The 13,949-nt window shown below is 38.2% G+C and overlaps 1 protein-coding gene across 1 annotated transcript in view; it reads right to left on the bottom strand.

The window, feature by feature from the left end:
- Window positions 1-13,949, bottom strand: part of LOC117417473 (beta-1,4-galactosyltransferase 2-like) — a 107,597-nt gene that overhangs the window by 14,931 nt on the left and 78,717 nt on the right. Inside the window, exons 4-5 of the mRNA XM_034029640.3 lie at window positions 8,750-8,937; window positions 3,785-3,907 (exon numbers count right to left, since the gene is read on the bottom strand). Coding sequence (XP_033885531.3) covers window positions 3,785-3,907; window positions 8,750-8,937 — 311 coding nt within the window. The remainder of the gene's footprint in view (window positions 1-3,784; window positions 3,908-8,749; window positions 8,938-13,949) is intronic.

Raw genomic sequence — 13,949 nt, 5'->3', positions numbered from 1 at the left:
AAAAAATAAAAAATAAACATTTTGGAGATTGATAATAAAAAATAGAAAACTTGTTTACTAGAGCAAGTTAACGTTATTGTACAAAATATCCTTAACAGCACACAGATATTTTTGGTAAATGGAATATGTACAGTACAACACTTTGTCAGACAAGAATTGATAATAAAATAAAATGTTTGTAGGGAACTTCAAAATAATTAAAACATGTCTTTACATGGACTAGCAGCTCAGTTTAAAAGCAAGGCAAGATATATTTATCAAAAATATGTGCCCCTTCATTAACACCTAAATAGAATTTTTGAAAGCAATCATGCTTCTGCTGCAGCTAAGCAGTATTTTCTTGCTTGTAACCTTTGGCAGTTCTGGTTATGCGAATCGGAAGCAGACCCAAGCTCTTAGCTAAGTTTGCAACTGATTAAACCTCACAGAGTACAGTACAGTGGCTCATTAAATAGCTGCTCTATTACAGATGATTAATGTCTTATCATCCTATAACCTGAAGGGGACCGCCTTGAAAAGACCAGAAAAACAGTTATACAAAGTGATTTACATTTGTCTAAGTTTATATAGAATGTACAGTATGGTGCCTCCAAGTTCAACAAGACAATTTTCAGGAAGTTCGGTTAAGTCACGTACAGCTACCTTTTAGACATGTAGTATGACAAGTTCCAGAATAAACTGGTTACCTGTTTTTTTTTTTCTTCAAAAAGCACTATCCATGCTGATGATTAAATCATCTGGCTCTTTGTTAGTTGAAGTTCAGATCACTGCTTATCCATAAATTGACTTTTTTTTTTTTTTTTTTTTTTTTAACTGGTACAGCAGTCTCTAGGATTACATGCTAACTATCTGAGCCTTCTTGCTATTTATCTGATTCTATCGTACAGCTGGAGGATTCAAAGCACAAACTACCAGCTGGAAAAGGCATTGCCATATGGAGCTCTTGGGGTTTGTAGCCACTCCAGACCAACCCCCGGCCATCTGTACCTGTTCTGGGCATCAGCATCGCAGCTAATCTGCTGTTGGGCATACATGGTTCTAGTTGCCTGGAAGCAGCTCAGATCTAAAGAGTGTACTTAAATATCCATGTGTCACATCAGTGTATTTCATTTCCTTACCTATGTCGTTTCTGCTTTGAAAATCTCTATACACATTTTTTTTATATCAGATTTCAGTAACAATATACGGTAGTTGCCTTGCTTTCTTGGTTGTACAAAGTCATATCACTTTCACAAGTTAGATTGTGCATTGTTGTTGATGGTGGACTTATAAGCCACTTTACAAATCTTGTGCCTTTCTGCTTCTTTACTGAAACTGTGGGACCTGTGAATGAGGTAAATACTTCCTCTGAAATGAAACTCCTGTCCAGCACAAGAGAGCACTGAGAGAAGCCAAATACCTGTGGACATAAGTGGAGGGCTGCTCTACATTTTTGTAAATAATAAAAGCTAAGAAGACACATTGGGTCTAAATCTAAGTTAATTAGCATTCATGCTGATCTGTGGTTGTCCTTGAAGTTGTTTGAAACAGTGAAATGAATATTGGAATTTGCATTATTTCCAGGGAGTGCAGTCTTTTATGGCCTTCCCAAAGAGCCCTGATGTTTATTTGCAAGCCATGTGTTTCTTTGTTGTTGTTTTTTAGTCATGCAAATAATAAATTGACAGGCAGAATCAAGTGAGATGGAGTAAATACAGTATGCTGAATTTAAATGAAGCCACTGCAGTTGTAGCAGAGAATATCAAACTTGTTTTTACATCATTTTAGAGGACAGCTTTAACATATTGAACGTTGCCCATATTTCACTTTTTGGGGTTTAAAAACTCAGAACCACGTAATGGTGTTACAAAGCAAGCCTCTCTGGTATGACAATCCATTTACCAGCTACTCCAAAGTGGAAAAACAACAAGAATTACAGAGATTCTGCGAGATAACTGATAATTACCTGCAGATATGTTAAGCTGTTCTGTTTCCATTTGCAAAGTTATTTCCGGTTTGGAATTTGTTTGCATGTTGCTAACTTTTTATTTGTGTTTTGCACTTCAGGGCCACCAAATCTACCTATCTATAGTGAGCCAAAAGCCACACATTGTCTACATTTACAATGACTTTTGGGTCTCAGAATTATATGTTCTCTTGAAAGAATTGTAATGTCATTGTACCATCTTATGGTGCACCCTCAAATAAACCAAAGACCAAGGAAACTTGATTTCCACAATAACAGCACTGTAAACAAGCTATAATCATCTTTGTTGAAAATATAGCCTTTATGCGTTATTGTGGATTAATATATTCCTGAGCTGAGAAAATGTATTCCACTGGAGCAAAGTCAAATTGCTTTTTTTTTTTTTTTTTTAATTTATTCTTTTTTTTTTTTTTTTTTTAAAAGGACAGTGGAGCTAATTTGTATGGATTCAATTAACACATACTGAATGGTATGTTAACTTAATCCAAACAAATGAAGCTATCAGTGCAGAAACTCAGTAAGTCAGTAAGAAATTTCAAATGTGAGATTTCTGACAGGATGCGACTATAATAAGAGCCGCCAGGCTGTTGTTCTAACAAGGTAACAAAACACTGCTCGGAGGGTTTGACACATGAAACCGTGTCTGCCAAGTTATCAACTAAACCCTTTTAAGCAACTAACTTGCAAGATCACTCAATACGACATGTACTAGCATCGATGACTTCAAATAATGCACTTATTTCCTTTGTTTGTTGTATTAACTTGGTTTTCCAAAATATTTCTTTCTAGGTAAGAAGGTGTAGATATGATCATGCATAGGCAGTTATCTGTCAATTCTACAGTCTGAACTTTGAACAAGATTTTACTGGGCAAGGCACTGCTCGAAAGTGAAAAACGTAGCAGCAGATAGTCATGTCAGATTGAGTCCAGGCCTGCTATCTAAATGAGACTCACTCCGTGTTTAACGTGGAATTACCTGCAAAAGGCAATAATGGTTCTTTGCTGGATACATGAAACAGACTTGACGGTTTGGAAAGTCATCACCATTACCGTAATGGCAATCATGCAGATATCATCGACACAGTAGGTAAATGTACTGTAACTTCTGTGCTCCTTGCTCTTTAAATATTAGACAGAACTTGCTCCCAAAAACAAAATCTTTTTTTTTCATACTTTTTCCTTACATGTCTGAGAGAAAATGCTATTGGGTGACTCTTTGAGTTATCAGATGTTTAAATCTGTAAGGCTATCCACAGCTGCCTGGCTGAGAGAATTATTATCCGTGCGACTTCCAGCAGCTCCCTCTTAAAGCTATTTCTCTCGAGTTTATTCACTTGATAATTTTGTAGAGAAAAGACCTTCCACCCAGCCCCAGGCAGAGAGTTAAAAAGAGGAAAAATCTTCTCATTAAATGAAGGCGTTTCAAGAATGTATTGCCTTGAAGAAGCATTTGTCACAAAAGAGTTATTATGAAGGATTTTTTTGACACATGGCTTAAATTATTTCAGGAGATGACGGATTCTTAGCCCTGGGGGGAGGAGTGCCACCGTTTCAGGCTTTTACAATGGGCTCTGTTGTAATAATGAAACGTAGGGCGAGGATACTTCAGTATAGCTTAAAAAATGTTTAGTGGGACTCAATCAAGTGAGAGATTTTACCTTTTTTAAAACTTGGGGAAGTTTGGCGGACTTCGTTAGTATTACTGTTACTCATTTCCTCACTTAAAATCATAACTTGATACTTAAACATGACTGGTAAACAAGTGCCTGGAGATGTTTGTCACAGAAGGCGTAATAGTCAGTCAGAAACTTCACTCACCTGTTATAAATATCGTCGTCCTCACCACCCCAGCCCCAGTACTCGTTTGGAAAACCGTTGATTTTTAGAAACTGGACTCTGGTGAGACCCGAAACCCCTCCAAAATAGCCAGCGTAAGGTAACCTACAAACCAAAAATGTGTTATTACTCATACCTTGGGATGTCCTAAGCTTGATGTATTTATTTTATTTATTTATATAATATGACTACATTGTTATTATTATTATTTTATTTATTTCTTAGCAGATGCCCTTATCCAGGGCAACTTACAACCGTAAGCAAATACATTTCAAGTGTTACAGTACAAGTAATAATACAATAAGAGCAAGATAAATACAATGACTTTGGTTCAAGCAAGTACAAGTGTGACAAAATACAATTCAGTAATACAGCAGATAACAGTGACAGTGATAGTTACATCAGGATATGATTAAATACAAAATACTACAGATTAAACACTTGGCAGATTACAGTACTCTGAAGTACAGGATTAAATGCAGTAAAATAGGGGGCAGATAAGAGCAAATAAAGCGCATTTAAGGAAGGGTGATAGTGTCCCAGGGGAAAAACAGAGGAGTTCTACAGGTGCTGTCTGAAGAGGTGAGTCTTAAGGAGGCGCCAGAATGTGGTCAGGGACTGGGCGGTCCTGACATCTGTAGGTAGGTCATTCCACCACTGCGGAGCGAGGGTGGAGAAGGAGCGGGCTTTGGAGGCAGGGGAGCGTAGAGGAGGTAGAGCCAGTCTTCTAGTGCAGGCGGAGCGGAGAGGTCGAGTGGGGGTGTAGGGAGAGATGAGGGTCTGGAGGTAGCTGGGTGCAGTCTGGTCAAGGCATCTGTAGGCTAGTACAAGAGTCTTGAACTGGATGCGAGCAGTGATTGGTAGCCGGTGGAGTGAGCGGAGTAGTGGAGTTGCGTGGGAGAAGCGAGGCAGAGAGAACACCAGGCGGGCAACGGAGTTCTGGATGAGCTGGAGAGGATGGGTGGCGGAAGCAGGGAGGCCAGTCAGGAGGGAGTTGCAGTAGTCTAGGCGGGAGAGTACCAAGGCCTGGACCAGGAGCTGGGTGGCGTAGTTGGTGAGGAAGGGTCGGATTCTTCGGATGTTGCTCAGGAAGAATCGGCAAGTGCGTGCCAGAGTGGAGATGTGCTGGGAATAAGAGAGGCAGCGGTCCAGGGTGACTCCGAGGTTCTTAGCGGAGGAAGAGGGAGAGAGTGTGGTAGATTCCAGAGGAACAGAGATAGAGAGATCAGAGGAGGGGGAGGAGGAGGGAAAGAAAAGGAGGTCAGATTTAGAAAGGTTGAGTTTGAGGTGATGCGAGTGCATCCAGGAGGAAATAGCAGACAGACAGGTAGAGATACGGGAGGAGATGGTGGAGTCAGAGGTGGGGAAGCAGAGGAAAATCTGAGCACCATCAGCATAGAAATGGTATGAGAAACCATAGGATGCGATGAGGGGGCCCAGGGAGAGGGTGTAGAGAGAGAACAGGAGAGGACCCAAGACTGACATCTTGAATTCTAATCAATTATTGCATTATCCTTGTAGACTGTCAAATCCAGGTACAGTAGTTAGATACACTGATGATCATTTCATAAAGAGCCACACTCTGAATTAGGGTAATAAATACATCAACAAATCAATGCAAATTACATAAAAGCAAAATACAGTACTGTTAACATAATACATCAAAAGCTACACAGTATGTACACTATGCCCGTGTTCTACAAGCTGACCCTGAGTGAACAAAGTGCCCTGAAGGTAGAATTAAATTTGACTCAGTGTTTGATGCCTTTTGTCCTGCCACTTCCATTTGCGTCAGGCAAAAGGACACAGGAAAATAAGAGAATGGTTACAAGCTTTAGAGCAGCTCTTCTGTTCTGAAGCAGGAATTCAAATTCTCCCCAGACCTCTTGCATACTACAGTGTGAGTTCAACAGCACAGAGCAAGGGCAAGTGAAAACACCATGTTGGAGAACAGAAGGTTGTGCTTCAGAAGAAATTTGGCATGTTACTGTATTAGTCTGTTCTTTACTGTTAATTACTGTAAATTTAGTGGTTACTATTTTTTTTGTAATTGTACATAATATTTTTTTAACAATGTAAATAATACATCCCCAATAAATGTTAACTGTCCCACGTTATTCAAGAGCATTTGCGTATAAACATACTTAAATTTTCTTGGTTTATAAATATTTCCAAGGTTGTGACATTTCCTGTTAGTATGCAAATAAGAGATGTATTTTTCTTGATTTTATTTGTTGGGTGTCACTCTGCAAACAAACACACATATACAGCAGAACGGCGATTATTGCAGAATTGTATTGTTAACATAAGTAAGGCATGCATTGTGTTCTTGGTAAAACTCAATCTTCTATTGCATTGAAAGTGCTGAACCAAGCATGGCAAGTTCTCTCAAATGCCGTATTCGTTTTAAAATGTAATTTCTACACTAAATACACAATTCATAAGGGTTGCCTTTGGTTGGTAAATATTGCTCCAGATTAATTGAAGACATGGAAAATACAGGACTGCTGTGCATGGGTAAACACGAGTAAGGGAATCTTATAAGCCATGAGGGATACAGATCCAAAATGCTTATGACTAGTCTCAATATTGTTGTGTTTGCAAAGCCATCTCATTTTCTGCAGTTTCGTGCAAATAACATGCGCATACATGTACAGTAGCATCCACAAACACACATTCGGTTTCTTAATTAGCAACCTTGTCATTATTTGTACATAGAATGTCCTGGGAATTTCAGGACACCTTTATATAAAACTACTTTTTTTTTTTTTTTTTTTTTTTTTTAAACAAAGCACACCCTCAGAATAATGTTGTGGGAATGTCATATCTGATGGAACAGTGAATAAATATGAAGTATTTAGATTGAGTTAATAAATAAGACCTGTATCATTGCTATAGCCGGAGGTTAAAACAATGTGGTAGTAAAACAGTTATTAATTCAGCATTGCTGGTTTTTGTTTAGAAATGAGTATAGGGCAAATTACCAGACCATCCACCTCATATTAATGAGCTAAAGAGTTCAAATTAGAGATTAAACATGGCAGGCCTGACAGAACTGAAGACACCCAAAACTGAAGTTCAATTATTGTCAGAAGTTGACATGGAAATCATTAAAAAAAAAAAAAAAAAAAACCTGCAATCATTTTGCACATATTATAATATATGGCTTATGAACTATTTGAATTGAACTCAGCAGAAAATGAAATACCTTCTTAGTATAAATACAAAATAAGGACTGTAAGTATGTAATAGACACTTCATGTCAACACAATGCACAGGCTATTTAATTTGTCTGCTAAATAAACAAATAATAATAATAATAATAATAATAATAATAATAATAATAATAATAATAATGTAATAATTGTATGGCTTAAACAAAAACTACCTGACTGAATAATGTGTGTAAAATAAATGAAAAGTGGATGATTTTAGGCTAAACTTCCTTGACACACACACACAAAACAACTATGAGTATGCAGTGGCAATCTCTTGCAATGTTCGGAAATGAGACACCTTGGGAATCATTTTCTTAAAATGGTAATATATTGGCCTAGATTCTCGAAATCTTGCTGTAATTGTCATTTGCACAAATTTTTTTTTCAGAAAGGAAATATCTGCCCAATAAATCTAACAAACCAGAAATAAACAACTCAGACATTTCATTTTAGAATTCTACTTGGCATTTTCCTTATACAATTAGTCTTACTACTACAGCTATGAAGAAGAAGAATTTCTAAAAAAAAAAAAAAAACATTGAAGACCATAGGCGATACTTCAACCTTTATTCCCTGAACATTTACATTTCACATATTCATATTACAGAAGTCACTGAATCTTGCCTTAATCCTTCAGCAGTTATGTAGGTCACACATGCTTGAGATTTGTCGGCTGGTTAAAGTTGCTGTTGCTGCTATGGCAAACTGGGGAGGATGGCAGATTCACAAAACATGGGGTCTGCATGTAGGGTCTCCTAGGGCAGCACTGAAGTAGATCTTACTTTTTCAACTTTCACATTAATACTTTGCACAGAAATGTCTCCTAAAATGTACTGCCAGTTTTCAGTTTTTTTTCAGAATGGATGTGTTTCCTCAGGTGATGTGCTGAACTTGCGCTCTCAGGATATACTTTTCCACAGGCTGCTTGTCAGTTAACTTCAGAGAACTAGCTCCATGCAACTCGCTGCCAGCTTTCATTAGAACTTCAACTCTTTAACATCTCAATTGGTTCTTTATTTGAATGCTTCTTTTAGCTGGATTTCTTAACCCTTTGTTGCCCAGTGCCCAATATATTTGACATTGATGAAATAGGCATTAAAGGGTTCATCCATTTACCTTTGAATCCACCATTTCTAAGACTTCCTAGGATCATAGACATTCATGACTTACATGGGAACCTTTAAAGTTGCTCAATCAATGGTCACGGTGCTTTGAATGGTATATATATATGGCTTTGCAGAAGAATTTAATTTTACCTAAGAATTGGTTAATTATATCTATCAAAATATTATATGCGCAGCCTGGCTTTATGTAATTATAATTACATTGTTATTTATTTTGTTATTTGTTACTTCTTTAAAGCCACTGTAAAGCCAGGAGCCCCACAATTAAAATCTAATTCCAGCCCAAGTTGTGCACATCATTCGCTTGAGGCCCCCAGGTACAGTGTCTGTGCATCTTCCAGGACACTCACAGAAATGAGATTGGTTTGTCTCATTGATGCTTTTCCTGGTTCATTTTCTAAGAACAAATACAAATAATCTCCCAGTGGGAGCCATTACCAGGCTGTGCTGTCGAGGTGACACAGATGGAAGTACTGTACTGTACAGACGTGTCCCAAAAAAAGTTTTGACATAGTGCCATGTTAAGCTTTATTGTTGACTAGCCACCAAACAACTTTTGTTAGTGATAAATGGCGGTTACCTATTTGGTCTGACTTTTTATTTACCTGAACCCGAACTTATCCATAGCGATGGCAAAGTGCCGCGGCTGGTCATAGCAGTGATACAGGTTGCGATCGTCCATGGGGATCAGGTCCACATCGCTGAATATGAAGCAGTCATACTCTGCATCCTTCAGGACTTCTGTATACCCGATGTTCAGCAGCTTCGCTCTGTTGAATGTGTCCTCCCCATACTAGGGAAAACAAGAAAGCATTTCTGGGTTAAAACAATACCTTTTACCCCTTTTCTTTTCGATTTGTTTTGCACTTCACTTTTTCTTCATAAGAAATCCCAAAAAGTATAGCCTCTTTTTAAGACTTAAAGAAAACCCCCCAAAAAAACAAAAACATCACCCTAGTTGGAGTGTAACCAGAAAATGTATATTGTGTTTGTACAGTACATACTACAGTGAATTACAGGCCACAATAACATCAGCTGTGGTGAAGTATAAATAAGTTCTACATATCCATTTTTAGGAAGAAAAAGAGAAAGAAAAACAAGGTGTGGTTGTGTGCTGTGTGGCTGAGGCGTATGCACTGCGAGCTGTCAGGCAGCGAGCGACAGTTGTTAGGCAAAGAACCCTTGATGATTGCAAGCTGCTGCCAGCATCCATGAAGAGTATCTGTATCAATACAATACAAATACCAAAAGAAAATGTTGACTTTAGTGTCGCCTCACCAAAGCAAAAAGTACCAGAGCAACACTCTGGTGCGATCCCGCCCTATTACACCCCTTGTCCTTTACTGGGACAATTCTCTAATATGTACCTACTGTACACTAGGGGGCTCATTTCTATCTTGCTTAAAGTGAAACAAATGAGTCGCTCTTAAATACACTACCTTATTGTAGAAGTCCTAATTGAAGATTTGAGTGATTTATGGACGCATTTAAATATTTACGGAAATATGTAAAGATAAAATAGGGCCTTACGTATGTTTTTCTGCCTTTCTCTTCAGTCACAAAAGCCAGAAAGGCATTAATTCCAGGGTGGCATTTCCTTTACATGTTCCTCTTTCTCTGTGGATGTAATTCATTTCAAACTACTGCATTGTTTCAAAGAAAAGTGCTTAGGCTGGGATTGACTGGGGTAACCTCTATCTGACAAGCACAATCCAGCCTGTCAACACACTGTTCCTCTGAGAACATCACTGGAGGAGGTACTGCACAGCAAAGCCCAAGTAAAAGAGGGCATTTCACAATGGATTGAAATGGTCCATTCCACTTGGCAATACAAGCTTAATGCTTGGCGAAATAGGTCTACCCCAAGCAATATAATGACTGGAAGCAACTTTGCTCTCTCTTCGTTAAGGGCAGTAACCCTGACAAACTCTCCCCAGCACACACATGTTCACTGCCACGACAGAAACACAGAACAGCATCATCACTTGATTTCTTTTTGTAATAATCCACAGAAGACTAAAAAGAGTTATTATGTTTTTTCGGTGCAGGTACATCTTGACATCTGCCAGCCCGAGTGGTCATTTATCAAACTCTGTCTTGGGAATAGTACAGAAAAAGGCACATTATACAACCTTCAAAACTTTAAACCGCTATTCTAATGCCACCTTATACCTGAGTCAAGTGATAATTAAACACTTGAAGTGTGAAAACTTCCACTGCACTAGCATTATTCCTAAATGCGAGTGTACCGTTAGCGATCTATAATCTGTGACTATATTAGCAGTCAAAACGTATTTACTATAGCATGGAGATAAGATAAAGGATTTCAAAATAAAACTATATCTAGGTGTACTGTGCACTTCTATTGTATTCCTGCCATGAATGACACCTGACAGGAGCACATTAGGAGGAATGTGGGGAGCTGCTGTAGATAAGCGAGAGAAAGACCACAAAATAACCAACTAACATTAGAGACTTCAAAGCTTAGACAGAAAGAGTACATTATTCACAAACATAAAATCTACAACAAAAAAAAAAAAGTATTTGACCAAAATGTTTACAAAAAATGGCTAATACATAAAAAAATAAAAAAAACTATATCTATCTGACTATATGTATCTGATCAAGGTGTTAACTGGTTGAAGCACAATTATATCTATCCATTAACTTACACAAGTATTGTCTATATTATCCAAAACAAAACAATAAAGAAATGCAATTTATCACAGTGCTTTCATCGAATACAACCCGTATCTGTTTCGTTTTCCAGTTTGATTTGAATTTTTTTATCAATAACACAAATTAAAAGCAGTGTGAATTAATTATAATTCTGAGGAGTTTTCAATCAATATTTATATGCGATTGCCTCTCTAAAGTTGATTGGTCAGAAAAATTAAATTAGTCTGTTAGCAGCCAGAATATGGTGTGTTATGAGGATACACGTTAAGCCAATATATCATAAACATTCGAAAATTGCTTTTTTTCTTTGCTGAGTTGCTCATTAAACACTATTGAATGGATTTTCATTAGTTTAATAAGATCCACTCCCCAGCTCTTACAATATCTCCATTAAGATGGAAAACCATAACTAACCTTAGCTTTATTTTTTGTACAGTATAGTTTTCCATTATCAGACGGAGAAATGTGTTTAAAATTGAAAATACATCGAAAAAGACTTTTGTCATTGAATTTTAGTTTCTTTTAGTATTTGTTAATTCAGCACTATTGAGTGTTTAATAGTTATGGATTATTAAAATATGTAACGCTCTGTACAGTGTTGGATTTGACTGTCCCATAAACCGCCTTTACAGTCTGGCACTAGTAATTAATATCCTTAATGAAAAAACTTCAACTTAGTTATTAAAGACAGGTTGGACATTTTGATTAATTACATTTTTTTCATAAAACTTTTTCTTGATTTTTTTCCACAAAGGTTAATGAATACCGCATTTTTTAATTAATCTTTGTGAACTGTGATCCTCGTTTAGCAATCCAGTCCTAGGGCTACATACAATAATACATTGAGTGCAGACGTATTGAATTCACATTTCCAGGGATGATGCAGTTTATCTCAGCCTCTACTAAAATGTCCAATCCTAGCCTGCAATACAGGTATTGGGAAGATCAAACAGTCTGGAGCAAAATGTACTGTACATGTACATGAAACAAGTTTTTAAATAAAATCACTCCCCACGGTCAGCACAAACTTCAAGCAACAGCCTAAAATATGTATTCGTTTAATTACCATTAAAATGCATTTTTTGTGTAGTCTAGGTCATTTATGAAAAGAAGAATTTGACAAAAAAGTATTAAGAATTCCAGACTGAGACAAATCTTATCAGTGCTAATAAAAAAGCTGAACTTTTGACCCACATTTTTTAAAAAGTATGACTAATCTTTACTGCAAATACAGTATATGCATACAACAATGAGTTATTCAAAACTATTACAAATTATTATTATTTCTTTATTTAGCAGACGCCTTTATCCAAGGCGACTTACAGAGACTAGGGTGTGTAAACTATGCATCAGCTGCAGAGTCACTTACAATTACGTCTCACCCGAAAGACGGAGCACAAGGAGGTTGAGTGACTTGCTCAGGGTCACACAATGAGTCAGTGGCTGAGGTGGGATTTGAACCGAGGACCTCCTGGTTACAAGTCCTTTGCTAAGCCAAAGTACCCAAGTAGCATATAAAACCCCAGACATTTATTCATGTGTCAGGGCCATGAAAAAGTGACTCACTGTGACAAGGATAACAGAGGTTGAGACTCAGAGACAGTTGAAAGTTCAAAAATAAAGTTTTTAATAAACAAAAATACAAAATAAACAGGCACAAGGGCCAAACAAAAAGGTTTCAAAAACACAAAACAATCAACACAAAACAAAACTTACAAATAAAGCTTCCAGGCTGGGCGTTGCCTTCACTGGTTGCAAAACAAACAGACAACAGCACACACAAAAACCACCATCTTCCTCTCCTTCTAAAACTCTCCCTCCAAAATGGGAGGCTGAGGCCTCCTTTTATGCCAGGTGGCTGAGTGCTTAATTGAACAATTAATTGGTTGATTGCTCCCACCTGACGTACTGAACCTAGGCAGAGAGGAGAATTTAACTCCATCCCTGCCAGTATTTCCAAGGGCAGAGCCCTGCTCTGCCACACTCACCATACCTTTTTTTTTTTTAACAAATGCCTGTGCAATGTTTAATAAAATTTGGATAGGTGTTTATGCCTCTGTTTAGGCTATATCATTAAAACATACACTCTTGAGTAACAGTAATTTGTTTATATATAGTTTTGTAAAATCAACAACTTTTATTCTTTCTAAAAAATAAATAACAGTTCCCTTTCAATTCAAAGACAACCACCAAAACATACCATTGGTAGGTGTTCACTGAGCTCTTTATATCAGAGCTGCCGATAGGCCCCTTTCTGGGTGACGTCCTCGGCCCCGCCTACCGAGGGATTAAACCGTCAACCCACGGAAGCCATGTTCTCTTATTGCCTCTCAATATGATTAAGGTAAGACCTCTGTGTTAAAAAACTGAGCGTATTTTGAAAGAGCTTTTCGAGTCGAATGCAGTTCCCCTGCATTCATGCTGAAAGCTGGCTTGCCGCTTTCATGGAATCAGCAGCTCCATTCTAGCTGTTCTTGAGCTTTCTGTGCCTTTTTTCACAGCCTGCCTCGCTTGCATTGCAGGCTGTCTTTACTGTTTCCTGTCTGTCGTATGTGAGCGGCTCCCTGTGCAGTATTATTTAAAAGTGTGTGTGTGTGTTGTCTTTTCAGCCTACACTCTTCGGGAGAACACAGGCTCTGCTGTATCCCCGCCGCTGAGTGATTCTCCGACTGCTGTGTCGCAGTTGGGCGAACTATATAAAAACAAACAAACAAAAAAAAAACAACAGCCAGTCAGCCATGTAATTCCTCTACCGGGGCTGCTTGTTGAGGGGCCTCGCTGTCAGGCATCTATACTGCGGCTAGCTGGGCTACTCCTTCTCCAGGTTCTAACACCTTAATGTGATAGATCCTTTGTTAGGCACGAAGGTCCTTGAGGTTGCACGCTCGCACCACTAACCTTGGGTTATACGGTTCTGAAGCGTCCCTCATGTGCTGCTGTTCCTTCTCCCTCGCGACGGCTCTGGTATACTTTCCCATAAGTATGTTTTGGTGATCATCTTCGAATTGAATGGGAATGTTAGGTTAATTACCTTAACCCTGGTTCCCTGAAAGAGAAGACGATCACCAACCAGTGAGGTCGCATCAGTTGCCCTCACGGGTTCGATGCAAAAACAGAACATGGCTT

This window comes from Acipenser ruthenus, chromosome 12 (genome assembly GCF_902713425.1).
Source record: "Acipenser ruthenus chromosome 12, fAciRut3.2 maternal haplotype, whole genome shotgun sequence".
Taxonomy (NCBI): domain Eukaryota; kingdom Metazoa; phylum Chordata; class Actinopteri; order Acipenseriformes; family Acipenseridae; genus Acipenser; species Acipenser ruthenus.
This window is presented reverse-complemented; position numbering and strand designations above follow the sequence as displayed.